This window comes from Eleutherodactylus coqui, chromosome 3, assembly GCF_035609145.1.
Source record: "Eleutherodactylus coqui strain aEleCoq1 chromosome 3, aEleCoq1.hap1, whole genome shotgun sequence".
NCBI classification, from domain to species: Eukaryota; Metazoa; Chordata; class Amphibia; order Anura; family Eleutherodactylidae; genus Eleutherodactylus; species Eleutherodactylus coqui.
In genome coordinates this window covers 203,086,252-203,100,649 of record NC_089839.1, presented here as the reverse complement: position 1 = coordinate 203,100,649, position 14,398 = coordinate 203,086,252, and the positions used below count along the sequence as shown (strand labels likewise).

Below are 14,398 nucleotides of genomic sequence, written 5' to 3'. Positions count from 1 at the left end.
TTTGAATACCGTCACGTCTTCTTTCTATGATTGTAGATTGGATCAATGGATTCTGTTTTCAGGTGACTAGGCATCAGTTGCCTCACTTTTAAAGTGTTCTGGATTGTGCTGCTGGCACCGTATCTGTTTCTACTCTTGTGATCACACAACTCCTGTCACACAGGTATAATAGAGGAGATCACAGTTCAGCCTGCTGACTGTACACTTATGGCCTGTAGCTCATTAAAGTGAATATAGAAGGTAATGATAATTAAACTGTCCATACAGCAGGCAGAAATGGTATAGCCTCAGCTAATGCTGTGCTAAATTGAAAGTAAAAAACTGAGCCTCAAGTTAGTGGCTGATAAATATCAGACAGGTGTCTGTGCTGCATGTAAATGGTTGTGATACACAGAAGAGAACTCCAGAGTGTGATAAGCAATCAGGTGAGGGGGGCAGAGATGAAAAAATGTGTTTTCACTGCACTGGCCCTTTAAGCGGTAGAGAAGCTCTTAGGCCTCCTCAGGCACCAGAACTTAGTTGTGACTGCTACCTCTGCACCCCTCATGTCTGCACCTGTGAATGTATACTTTAGATTCTTGCTATAAGCATCAAGTTCTGGAACGTACCAACAGCGTATATTTTTATCCCTTGGTCCTTTAATCTCTGTGACGCCTGGTCAACATCATCCTGGGATTTTCCATCTGTTATCAAGATTACAACCTGGAAAACACAAGAAGAACAACACTATATACAAGTCTAGGCTGTGAATAGCAGTGTACGGAATGGCAAAATTTGGTTGGAGTCTGTCATTGGGTACAGGGCTGGATTATAACATTGGTATTTGAATCACCAACTTTTCTGGGCATCCACCACCATGTCATCACCAACAATAACTTTTCTAGTATAAAGTGGTAATATTTAGGCACTGTGTGATGGTACAGTATTATTTATGTACTGTATAGTAGTATTACTTAGTATCAAAAAGAAACAATGGCAGCATTCCAGGCGTACTAAATAACTTGCATTTTTATTCCTCCATAAAACCGTGACGTTTCGACCCGCACGGGGTCTTTGTCATGCTTGACCGTGCGGGTCGAAACGTCGCGGTTTTATGGAGGAATAAAAATACACGTTATTTAGTACGCCTGGAATGCTGCCATTGTTTCTTTTTGATACTGGACTGTTACGTTTGGAGTTTTCTGGCTCTGACTCCATTACAATTGGCGTGCATGAAGCAGATCTATTGATCTGGAATAACTGATACAAAGTCCTGAGGTGTGCTGCGAATCAACGTAATTGCATAGTAGTATTACTTAGACACTGTATGGTGGTATTATTTATGTACTGTATAGTAGTATTATTTTGGGACTTTATGGTGCTATTTATTTAATGTATAGTAGTATTATTTAGGCATTGTATAGGGGTATTATTTATCTACTGTACAGTAGTATTATTTAGGCATTATATAGTGGTATGTATGTGCTGTATTCTGGTATTACATAGGCACTGTATGGTGGTCCAATTTATGTACTATACTGGTTACTTAGGCACTATGTGGTGGTATTTATGTACTGTATTGTAGTATTATGTAGGCACTGTATGATGCCATTATTTATGTATTATATAGTAGTAACATTATTTAAGCACAGTATGGTGGTATTATTTATGTACTGTATAGCATTATTTAGGCACTGTATAGTGCAATTATTTAGCCACTATATAATTGTTTAGGCACTTCATGTTGGGAATTCATATGGTACTGTATTGTGGTTTTATGTAGGCATGAGGCACTATATAATTAAATTATTTAGTCACTCAATGGTGGTATTATTTATGCATTGTTTGGGACTATTACAGTATCCTTAAGAAGTTTGGAAACTTCCCATGTTTCAAACAGCAAATCACTAATCAGAAACATCTCTGGGAGGTTTTCTACTAAGAACGGAAATGTATCCTGACTAGAGATGAGCGAACGTACTCGGTAAGGGCGATTTCGCAATCGAGCACCGCGATTTTCGAGTACTTCACTACTCGGGTGAAAAGTACTCGGGTGTGCTGTGGGTGAGCGGGGGGTTGCAGCGGGGAGTGGGGGGGAGAGGGAGAGGGCTCCCCCCTGTTCCCCGCTGCTACCCCCCACTCCCCTATGCAACCCCCCGCCCCACAGCGCACCTGAGTACTTTTCACCCGAGTAGTGAAGTACTCGAAAATCGCGGTGCTCGATTGCGAAATCGCCCTTACCGAGTACGTTCGCTCATCTCTAATCCTGACCAAAAAAAAAACTTAAAAGTTGATCCACCGCATACCAAAGGTATGTAAAGCTGTCATACAGGCAAATGTTAGATAATGTGAAGTTATTTCCAGATTCCAAGTGTCATTCGGAAGATTGGGTAGTTTTTTTTTGTGTTTTTTTTAGTTAAATAAACGCCTATATCCCAAAGCATCCCAAAGTATTGTGACAGAATTACTTATTTTTCTAGAAACCTTAATGGTTTGGAACTGATTAGCAACCTAGGGCTATATAATTTATTCATGCTGCATTCATCACTCACCCCAATCAACCATATTGCATTGCACTATATAATGTCATTAGAGGCCATATATTAAAGCTCGCTATATCTATTTTGTTACAATATAGCATTTATAGTATTTGTAGTATGTCATTTATACCATTCTTAGACATTTTAATCCTTCTGACCTTAGGTACGTCGGGCCGCAGAATGGTTGGCCCAAAGAAATTATCTGCAACATATCTCAATCCAGTGCCCGTCCGCGTGTTTCCTCCCTTATAGGTCAGGCTTCTTATGGCCTGAATCACCTCGGTCCCATTTTGATGTTGAGAAAAATCAAACTCTGTTCTAAAAAAAAAACATCCATTGCAGTTTATTGTATAGAAACACATATAGAGCGGTAGGGCTCATGTTCAGCTCAGGTTGGTCCCATCTCTGTAGGTCATGTCTACCTGTACAGGGCTCAGCTGTTCCAAAAACACCATTAAATTAGCCATTGGAGGATGACCTAAAAGTAATTTCCTCCTAGAAGGGCAGGGAGTACACAACCAAATACACCTCTATCGTAGGACTTAGATGGTGTGTTGGAATGATCTACTACCAGAATAATCATCATTGAATCTTCTTTACCCTACAGAAATATGCCCCAGGTAAGTTTCTTTAAATTACTTATGATTAGTTGACTGTTTGTTTTAAGCGTAATGGTTATGTCCATCTTTGCAACCACATTTTTCTTGCTATTTCCCTTTGATCCCACAGGGCATAAGTTTACGTCCTGGTGGTGTGACTCTTAACACAATAGGATGTAAACTTACGTCCTGTGGATGGCACAGGCTCAGAAGCTGATCCTGCGCCATCCTACAGCGGGAGCCAGTTCTGACTGATAGCCAACCTCTCGCTACAACAGCGGGGATCAATGAGAACACCTATACCCACTGTTAACGCCTTACATATGTAGATCGAAGCATGTAAAGGGTTCACAAAGGAAGGGTGCTTCCTCTGTGAGATCATTGGCCCTCTGCTATGCAATCATGGAGGTCCGATGGGTTGCCATCGCAACTGGATGCCACACAATGCCATCTGGGCCTACCATGGCCTGTGATTGTAAGCAATAATGCATTGCAGTGTAGTAGTACTGCAATGCATTATCAAAGAGAGTATAGCTTTTCTGGTTCAAATTCCCTACAGGGGCTTAAAATGTAAAAACGTTAAAAAAAATAACAAAAAAACCCAACACATTTTTTGCACACTTTCCCCTCGTTGTATAAAAAAAGTAAAGAAATTAAAAAGTAACCCACATATTTGGCATTATTATATGCATAACAACCTTAACAGTAAATTGAATACACTATTTATCCTGCATGGAAAAAAACATGAAGCCACAATGCTTACTTTGTTCATTTTGCCTCCCAAAAAAACTCAAAAAGAGTCACACATTCCCCAGTATTGTACCAATAAAAACTACAGTTTGTCATGCAAAAAACAAGCCCTCATGGAAAAATAAGAAAGTTATGGGACTTTGATTGCAGGGATACAAAAAATTATAATATGCAAAGAAAGGGTTTTAATTGTGCAAAAGTGGAAAAATCTAAAAAAATATATAATTTTGGTATTGTCATAATGGTAACCACCTGTAGAACAAAATTAAGCATGTCATTTATGCTGTATGATTAACGCTGTAAAAAATAATGGCAGCATTGATGATTCTTCTCACTGCCCTCTAAAAGAAGTTAAGAAGTTACACAATACATTATAGGTACCCAAAAAATTGCACTAATAAAACTACAGTTTACCACGCAAAAAAACAAGCCCTCATATGTCCGTATCGACAGGAAAATAAAAAAGTTATAGCTTTTGAAAAGTAGAGATGAAAATCACCCAAAAATAGTTGTGTACTTAAGGCCAAAATATGCCATGTCTGGGGTTAACAATATATAGGTAGGAATGAAACAAGTATGACTGAAGGATCAGACTACACAATGTTTGTTTGTATTCTGTTACAAACTGGAGGCGCATAGGTCTGCATAGGAACTGTAAACCCAACCGGTATTTGCCAAGACCAAGTTACTCCTTTTTCTTCTTAGATACTATGACAGGGGTGTCAAACTCATTTTCACCGAGGGCCACATCAGGCTTATGGTGACCTTCAAAGGGCCGATTGTAATTGTAAGACAGTACAGTGAGGGCTCGTTCACACAAGCGTATTTGCGTACATAATATGCAGTGAATAGAAGCCATTGATTTCAATGAGTTCATTCACATGACGTATTTCCTGCGTACTACGCACCCCGATAGGCCATTGAAGTGAATGGGCTGCACAAATACGTGGTGAATGCTATGGAAAAGGAAAGCTATGTACTCACTGCATATTTGCACACCATTTCAGTGGGCCCATCTGCGTTTTTTTTTGCTTGCCCAAATATGCAGGCATAACAGATTTTCAATTGCGTATTTGTGGGACCAAAATACGAATACGCCCGTGTGAACGAGCCCTAATAGTGACCCCTATAGTGGTCGCAGTAGTAATAGTGACTCTGATAGTGGCCCCAGTAAAATAGTGAACCTTATAGTGGCCCCAGTAATAATATTGACCCCAGCAGTGGGCCAGTTAGTCATAGCGACTCCCACAGTGGCCCAACTAGTAATAGCGACCCCCACAGTGGCCAAATTAGTAATAGCAACCCCCACAGTGGCCCCAGTAGTAATAGCGACCCCCACAGTGGCCCCCGTAGTAATAACAATCCCCACAGTGGCCCCAGTAGTAACAGGGTACCCCACAGTGGCCCCAGTAGTAATAGTGACCCCCACTGTAATAATATTAACCCCCTACATAGTAGTAACCCCACAGTAATATTATCCCTCTCAGCAATTTTAACCCCCCACCTAGTAATATTAACCCCCCTCGGTAACATTAACCCCCCTCAGTAACATTAAACCTCCTCAGTAATAATACTATCCTTGTCAGTCATATTAAGCCCCCTCAGTAATAATAGTTCCCTGCCCCCAACCCATATACTTACCTCCTCCTTGCTGTCAGCGCTGCTTCCCCTCTGCTCGCGCTGAGCCCGGATGCACTCTGACATCAGTGTGTGCGCCCGGCACGTTTCCTCCCTGAGTCCTCTCCTGCGGAACTGAGCAGCAGGGGACTCAGGGGAGGAGGATCCCGGCTTCACACTGGCGTCAGAGTGTGTGCCGGGATCAGCGCTAACAGCGTGATTACCAACAGGGAGCTGCGGCACCCCAGCTGGTAATTGCTACAGTGGTGAGCGGCTGTCGGCACGCCGCGGGCCACATAAAATGAGGCAGCGGGCCGGATTTGGCCCGCGGGCCTTGTGTTTCACACATGGGTACTATGGAATAAATTGGCTACAAAGATGAGCATAGCCTTTAACCCCTTCCCGTTCTAGGGCATAAGTTTACGTCCTGGCAGCGGGTACTTCCCGCAACAGGGCGTAAACTTACATCCTGGGGATAGCGCGAGATAACTTATGACCTTGCGCTATCCCGCAATGGGAGCCGGCTGTTACGGTAGTCATATGCTATGTTGTAACATCACCAGGCTCTTGCGATATAATTTCAGAGAACCCGGCTGGTTGCCATGGCAACAGGACGCCAGACACTGGCGTCCTGTATTGCCATAGCCTGTGATTGCTGTATAAGCGATAAGGCATGTAACAAGTTGCACATGCTTTTGACTGTGCACGGACAAAAGTGTTAAAAAAAAACGCTAAAACTGAGGCAAAATGTTAATATTTAGCATTTTGCCTCCCTAAAAACGCAAAAAGTGATCAAAAAAGCTGTATGTACCCCAAAATGGTACCGATTAAAACTACAGATCATCGTTCAAAAAATAAGCCCTTACAGAGCGGTTGAACGAGGGGTAGAGGGGGGAGAGAGAAAGATCCCCCCCCCCGAGCCTGCTCAGACGAGGATGCAGTTACTCGAGAAGAGCGATGCTCTCTGCCTTATCCGAGTGTGCGTGCTCATCTCTAGTGCCAACTTCTGGTGTAAATTATATTAAATGTGTTGAACTGTATGAGGCTATGCCACCTCTTCTTAAACCCCACCAACTTTCCACACCTCTTTTGTAGAGAATCACAAAAAGGGCAAAAGTTGCAATTTATTGTGCAACTGTGTCGTGCACCACATTTTTGTTGCTTGACCACTAATAACTTCCTCCTATAGGTATGACTCTTTGGGGGTCATTTATATACAAATTAGCAGCCGAATTCTGGCAGAAAAAAATTCGTTAATTTCTGTGCATGCCGAATTTGTGACTTTTCATTTTTACACTGCACTCGCCACTTTAGTGGATAGTGGTCCAGGCTTAGCAGCATGAGGTATGACCTCCTTGCAGATTTACTATGATTTAGACCAGAAACTGGTGTAAATTATAGAGAAAATCTACGTCAGCTCATAACTGCATACACTCTGGCACATGGACTGGTGAAAGATGTACAAAAACTGATTTATGGGAATGTGCCTCTTGATTGCAGAAAAGGATGAAGTTTGTTTTTGTTTACGGTCCTACTATGTGGGAAATAACCTTTGCTTCCAGGTAGAGCTTAAAGCAATAAAATTATGATAAAGGATTGCAACTGATTGGCCTGTGTCATAAATGAGACCCTCCCTTCCATTTTAAGGCTATTTCACATCATCGCTTTTGGGCTCTGTTTTCCTGCTCCACCATGGAGCTGGGCAATGGAACCCACTGCCCGAACAGAATCGTCATAACAGAAAAAAACAACGCTGAACTGACCCCATTGATTATAATGAGGTCCATTTGATTTCTGGCTGGGCTTCTGGCATTTTACAGGATGACATTCTGCAGCATGCTGCACTATTTCATCCTACTTTTTAGCGGAATTCAGTGACGGAGATTCTGAATGGAATGTCCAATACGGATATAAATGAACAATAACTTGTACTTCTTTGAGCAAAAAATACGGTGCCCTCAATGACATCCTATGCAGCTACCTATTCCACCTCATCTTGGCCATCAGTCCCCCTGTAATGAAGGTAATATAAAATTAATTAGATAGTCTAGATTAGAAGACTCACCTCGGGTCATCACTGTATTGGACAGCCCCAAAGCGTACTCCGTCCTGACTGACAACATTTATAAATGGGATGACCAATCCTTCCATAAACGTCATAATCATCCGGAAATTTGCCCTTCCAATACTGGATGATCCATCGACCACAAATACTATATCTGAATCGTAAATGTTCTCGCATCTTGCTGCAGAGAAGAAGAAATAGTGATGAGAAACGCCAACTGTATTGCAGCACATTGCAGACATATAATAGATTGCATCGACTGGGTATTAAAATGACCCTCTAGTTTCAGGACAAAATTCTTTCCCAGAACTGGAGGGGTGAGCAGTATATTACCTGCACTTGTTCTTCTCTGCCGTCCATCCAATCCACCGGTTGTGGTTCTCCTTTTTCATCTGTCACAATGGTCAAAGCAATCTTCAGACTAGCTAATACCCCATAGTGCATTGGTAGCGTTAGTCTACCAATACCTGCTCTCCGATTTACCAGAGCTCACATGACCAGCACTGGGCAATCAGGCAGCAATTCACAGGGTAGAAAATTGCAGCAGAATCAGTGGAATAGGCCAACAGTAGAGAAGAACATGTACAAGTAATATATCTCCTGCCCTCTCCATCCCCAGGACAAAACTTTGTTTCAAAACAGCTTGGTTCTGGTGCTGTAGTTATATTATGAACTTAGTTCTAGTATTGTACCTATGTACTGAGGTTAGGTTGTGCTGTATTTATTCACTGAGCTTGTGCTGTATTAATGTTACGATCTTGGTTCTGGAATTGTATCTATGTACTGAGGTTGGACTGTACTGTATTTAAGTTAAGATCTTAGTTCTGGTGCTGTATTTATGTACTAAGCTTGGTTCTGCTTCTGTGTTTGTGCACAGAGCTTGGTTCTGCTGCTGTATCTATGTTGTGAGCTTGGTTCTGTTACAGTATTTACTCACTGAGCTGTTCTGGTGTGGATATGCTGCTAACGTGCTGCTTTCTGCATAAAGGCGGATTGCCTATCACTGCAATACATAACCTTTTTTTTCTTATAATGAGGGGGCACCTCATTACATAAATTCAGTAGCAAAACTAAGCTATTGTATTATGGGGGCGCCAATGGGCTGACAACAGTGCTTTGGAACATCAGAAGGGAGGAGATAGAGCCAGGAGGAAGATGCTTCAAGTAGCTCAACAAGATGCTGTTACACAGGGAAAGAAGATCACCTGGCCAGGCGGACTTAAGTGAGAAAAGTGACCTCAGCCTACATTCGCCTTGTGCCCTCCTACAAGCTGGTGGCTGGCACCCTGTGCAATGGCATGGCTTGCAGATAGCTAATGTTGGCCATGGGAGGAGGATGAACTAGAAATTATCCTTTTCTGGGCTGGAAAGAAGGGAGAGCTGATAGGAACCAGCATCAGTTGGTGTGTGGCCCCTGTAGTAGAAATCAACATAGCGGCCCCTTTTTTTATACCACCCATTTTCTACATTTTTCATGGCTTTTTTTTAGCTCAAGTTTATCTCAACTATAAGAACCTCTTAGGAATGTTCTTGTAAATGATTTTGCAGAACTGAGCGTGGGTGAAGCGGGAGCTGCATGCTGTCAAGACCACAAACTAACTGATAGGGACATAAATTCACAAACTGGTGGAAAATTTGTCTGCCTGAGCTGAGGGGCCGGGAAAGGCTGCAGCAAACATCTAAACAGACCCAAACAGCAAAATAAGTGATTTATACATTTGCATCTGAATAATCTGATATTATAATTCTCCATTGTGTTACACGCAATGCATTGGGAAAGTTTTAAGATCCTTTCACTTTTTTTTTACATTTTGTTATGTTGTGGCCTTGTGCAAATTTTTTAAAAAATCAAGTTTTTCACATCATTCTACACTCAGTACCCTATAATGACAAAAAGACAACAGAAGGTTAGAAATCTTTGTAATGTTTTGGAAAATGAAAAAAAACCAATATTTTGCATTGACATAAGTAATAACACCCTTTGGTATGACACTTGAAATGCATCTCTTGGGACTCCTATTTCTCTTGATTATCCTTTGAGACATTTTTACACCTTGATTAGAGTCACCTGTGGGAAATTCAGTTGATTGGACATCCTCCTCCCCCCTCCCCTTTAATATAAGGTCTCACAGCTCACAATGCATGTCATAGCCCAAACCAAGCCATGATGAGGAAAGAACTGCCTGCAGAGCTCAGAGACAGGATTGTGTGGAGGCACAGTGAAGGCTACAAAAAATCTGCTGCACTCAAAGTTTCCAAGAGCATAGGGACCCCCATAATTCTTACGTGGAAGAAGTGTGGAACAACCAGGAGCTACCAAGTGTGGAAAGTTATTTTGGGAGAAGAGCCTTGGTAAGAGAGGTGACCAAGAACCCAACTGTCATTCTGGCTGAGCTTCAAAGACCCTGTGTGCAGATGGGAAAAACTTCCAGAAGGTCATCCATCACTCCACCAATCTGGGCTTTATGACAGAGCCATCAGAAAGAAGCCTCTCCTTAGTAAAATACACATAAAAGCCACCTAAAGTTACCAAAAAGCAACTGAAGGACTCAGACTTTTGAGATACAAGATTCTCTGATCTCATTAAACCAAAATTGAACTTTTGGCACTCAATTTTAAGAGTTATGTCAACACCTGCCCAATTCCATCCCTAAAGTGAAGCCTGGTGGTGGCAGCATCATGCTGGGGAACAGGAAGACCGGTCAGGGTTGATGGAAAGCTGAATGGAGCAAAGTACAGAGATAATGAGAACCTGATCCAGAGTACAAGAGACCTCAGACTGGGCAGAATGTTCACCTTCCAACAAGACATTGACCCTAAGTACACCACCGAGACAACACAAGAGAGGCTTAGGGACAACTCTGTGAATGTCCTCGAGTGGCCCAGCCAGAGCTCTGACTTGATCCCGGTGGAACATCCCTGGAGAAACCTGATAATGGCCGTCCACAGATGGCCCCCACTCAACCTGACAGAGAAGAATGGCAGAAAATCCCCAAATCCAGGTGTGAAAACCTTGTGGCATCATACACAAGAAGACTGGAGGCTGTAATCGCTGCCAAAGGTGCTTCAACTTAAGTACTGAGTACAGGGTGTGTACTGAGTCAGTTTTTAATTTTTAAAAAATTAACAAAGATTTCTAAGATTAATTCTGCTTTCTGATTATTGGCTACTGAGTGCAGAATGATGGTGAAAAATTAGGAATGTTTTTTCATTTGCACAAGGACACAAAATAACAAAATGTAAAAAAAGGTGACAGGGCGTGAAGACTTTCCAAATGCATTGTATATACAAAGATGCAAATACCAGATATGTGGCCTTGGGAGAGAGAGGGCCAGCACTGGTTGGTTGCATCCTCTATATTACTGGGTGGTGAGACCTTATACAGGACTCTACTATCAGTAGGATCTGCATTATGAGTAAATAAGGGGTGGGAAATTGACCTAAGAGTCATGGAAAGGGAGTGGAGGGGAGACAATCAGCAGGCCCTTCTCTCCTCGTTGGGTACAAATTAAACTTTACTATTGGACCCCATCTGTTATTTGTATGTCATTGCATACATAAAACAGTGGAGGATTGAATTAGGAAACATTATCTAATCCTATTGTCTTATATAAGGGGGGTGGATCCATAGTTGGAGATCATAGGGCACATACATTAGTTCAGGTCATACAGTTGTACCGCCACATACCTTGCTGACTGGAGCTCTGTTCGGGGAATATTACCAGTGCATGTAGTGCCACTAAAAGGGCAGTTGACCCTATCATCTTCTATTCCTGCAAGACATGAAAAATATACTGTCAAGGAGATTCACTAAGTAAAAGTCATACTGTTAGTACAATGAATCAGTTACGGTACTTCAGAGTTTGCCTATGGAAAATCTAGTATCAAATTCACATCTGCGGATCCGTCTCATAATGGAACCAAACTGTGCTGAACGGACCCCATTGACTATAAAGGGTTCCATTCTGTTCCCACTCCTGTCTGTCATCTTTACCACTTGGAAAAATCCTGCATGCACAATTTTTTTGTCCGGCCTTTCATGCCAGATCTGCGAACGGAGCCTCCGACGCAGATGTGAATAGCGCCTTATTGACAGGTCTGTATAACCTTCATTGGCTTTATATTTTAGTCTTTGATCTGTACATAACATATGTTGATAGAAGGAAACCATCAACAATTAGGCCCGCAGCGGATTCGGGCTGTGAGCCCGGTCTGTGACCCTGCGTACCTCAGTTAACTGTTTTGCAGATGACCACAGAGGCTTGCAGGCGGTCGCACACAGTATGTTTTTTAATATTTTTTTGTTTGTTTACATTTCCCACTCTGTTGCCTAACGATGACGCGGGTACCCGCAGCCCATACGCAGTGTTAATTGCGTATGGGCCGTGGGTCGGACGCCTCCATTGGCATCAATAAAGGTTGTCCTCACAGACTCCACAGCAAAATAGAGCATGTTGTAATTTTTCTTAAGCTCACGGAATACGCAGCGCGAATTTTCGCAGCGAGATGTGAGCCGTGCCCCTGCAGTGACCCCCACGGCTCACCTCCTCCCGGCTTCTTCTCCGCTCTGCTATGTGCCAGCTGACGCCCAGCCAGCACGTGCTCAGAGCAGAGCCGACGCATCAGCCGTGCCGCTTCTGTCCGGGCCTCTGCAAGGCTCACACAGAAACAGGACATGCCGCGATTTGTTTACCACGCGAGTTTTCACTTGGTCAAATCGCGGCTGTCTGCATAGGATTGCATTAGATAATGCAATCTTATGGCAGCGTGCACGGGCGGAAATTCTGCGGGAAATCTCACCGTGGAATTTCCGCTCGTGTGCAGGGGGCCTAATTCAGCATTTTCCACATTATTTTGTGCGTGATCTGCACCAGGGGTTCTGTGCGAAGCCTCCAATACAGATGTGAACATGTCCAAATATCAAAATCAAATCATGGTATTTGTATAGCGCCAACTTATTCCGCAGCGCTTTCAGGTAATTATTACTTATTACCCCCCACCAAGCTGGGTTCTCATTTTACTGACCTCGGAAGGATGGAAGGCTGAGTCAACCTTGAGCCGGCTACCTGATTCACGCGGGGATCGAACTTGCAACCTTCAGGTCGTAGGCGAGAGCTTACACTCTGCACCACACGAGGCTCAGTAGGCAAATATGTCTGGAAGTACTAATAATAACAACACGTAAAGAGACCAACAACCAACAAAATCCGTCCACTACAAGAAGTTGTCAGAATGGAATGAAACTGTATCTGTCTTAGCGCTCACACCCACTGGCGTTATATCCTCTCTTGCGCTGCGAGAGCAAGTGAAAACATTCGCCTTGCAGCGCAAGAAAAATGCTGTGATATCGCCAGTGTTTTCAATGGGGCCAGCAGCAGCAGCGCTAGCCCCATTGAAAACATAGGGAGAATACCGCAGACTTCTGCCACAGCTGTCACAGCTGTGGCAGAAGTCCAGGATGCTATCCCACTGCTTTCAATATGGGCAGCGCTGCTGCCGGCCCCATTGAAAGCAGTGGTTTGTGGCAACCCCTGCAGTATAATTTTCGGGGAAGGGCTTAAAATATAAGCCCTTCCCTGAAAATCATCATTAGCTGGATAAATTAAAAAAAAAAATTTACTTACCTCTCCGCCGCTCAGACGCGCCCTCCGGCTGGCTCCCCTGCACTGCTGTCCAGCGCTCAGCAAATCAGCACAGCCCTTTCAGGAGGCGGGGATTTTTAAATCTGCACATGCTGAAAGTGCTGGACAGCAGTGCAGGGGAGCCAGCCGGAGGGCGTGTCTGAAAGCGTATTCTCCCTAAGTTTTCAATGGGGCTAGCGCTGCTGCCACTGGCCCCATTGACAACACTAGCGATATTACAGCATTTTTCTTGCGCTGGGAGGCGAGTGAATTTTTACTTGCTCTCACAGCACAAGAGAGGATATAATGGCAGTGGGTGGGAGCCCTTACTGTAACATTGATATAAGTGATTACAATATCAGAGCAAATTTATTGTGGAAAACTGACCCCTTAGTGGGAGGCTCTAGTACCCTGTTGTACCACCTCTAGCTTGGATACAACATGTAATACAGGCAGGCATGAAGGCTCTAGTACCCTGTTGTACAGCCTCTAGCTTGGATACAAGATGTGATACGGGTGGGCATGTAGACTCTAGTACCCTGTTGTACCACCTCTAGCTTGGATACAAGATGTGATGCAGGTGGGCATGGAGGCTCTGGTACCCTGTTGTACCACCTCTAGCTTGGATACAAGATGTAATACGGGCAGGCATGGAGGCTCTAGCTTGGATACAAGATGTAATATGGGCAGGCATGGAGGCTCTAGTACCCTGTTGCACCGCCTCTAGGTTGGATATAAGATGTGCTAGGATGGGCATGGAGGCTCTAGTACCCTGTTGTACCGCCTCTAGCTTGGATACAACATGTGATACAGGCCGGTATGGAGGCTCTAGTACGCTGTTGTACCGCCTCTCACTTGGATACAAGTGAGCGATAGTTTCTGTTAGGACTGGCAGGGGCAGATGGACAGGAGATTCCTACGCCAGCCCTCTCCCGTGTCTCTACCTACTTGCCCCCCTGGGCTAGGCCCCAGGATGACAACTGGGCGGCTGGAAGCAAACAAATGAGCAGACCAGAGAATAGTCGTAAAACAAGCAGGGTCAAACGGAAAGACACGTGAGAGTTTTGATCATCTCACAATGCACAAAACTTGCACAATGAAATCACCCGTGTTATTACGGCCTAAGGACTGAATCACGTGAGCATATCTACGCAGTTTATTATGTGCGCAACTTTTGCCTGTGTAATACGCAGTGAATAGAACCCATTCATTTCAATGGGTTTGTTC

The 14,398-nt window shown here is 43.5% G+C and overlaps 1 protein-coding gene across 2 annotated transcripts in view; it reads right to left on the bottom strand.

Moving 5' to 3' along the window:
* Nucleotides 1-14,398, bottom strand: part of COL7A1 (collagen type VII alpha 1 chain) — a 177,377-nt gene that overhangs the window by 129,000 nt on the left and 33,979 nt on the right. For both annotated transcript variants that reach the window (XM_066596817.1, XM_066596816.1), the window contains exons 2-5: nucleotides 11,239-11,323; nucleotides 7,551-7,731; nucleotides 2,678-2,837; nucleotides 609-702 (exon numbers count right to left, since the gene is read on the bottom strand). In XM_066596817.1, the coding sequence (XP_066452914.1) occupies nucleotides 609-702; nucleotides 2,678-2,837; nucleotides 7,551-7,731; nucleotides 11,239-11,314 (511 nt within the window). In that variant the 5' untranslated portion in view covers nucleotides 11,315-11,323. The remainder of the gene's footprint in view (nucleotides 1-608; nucleotides 703-2,677; nucleotides 2,838-7,550; nucleotides 7,732-11,238; nucleotides 11,324-14,398) is intronic.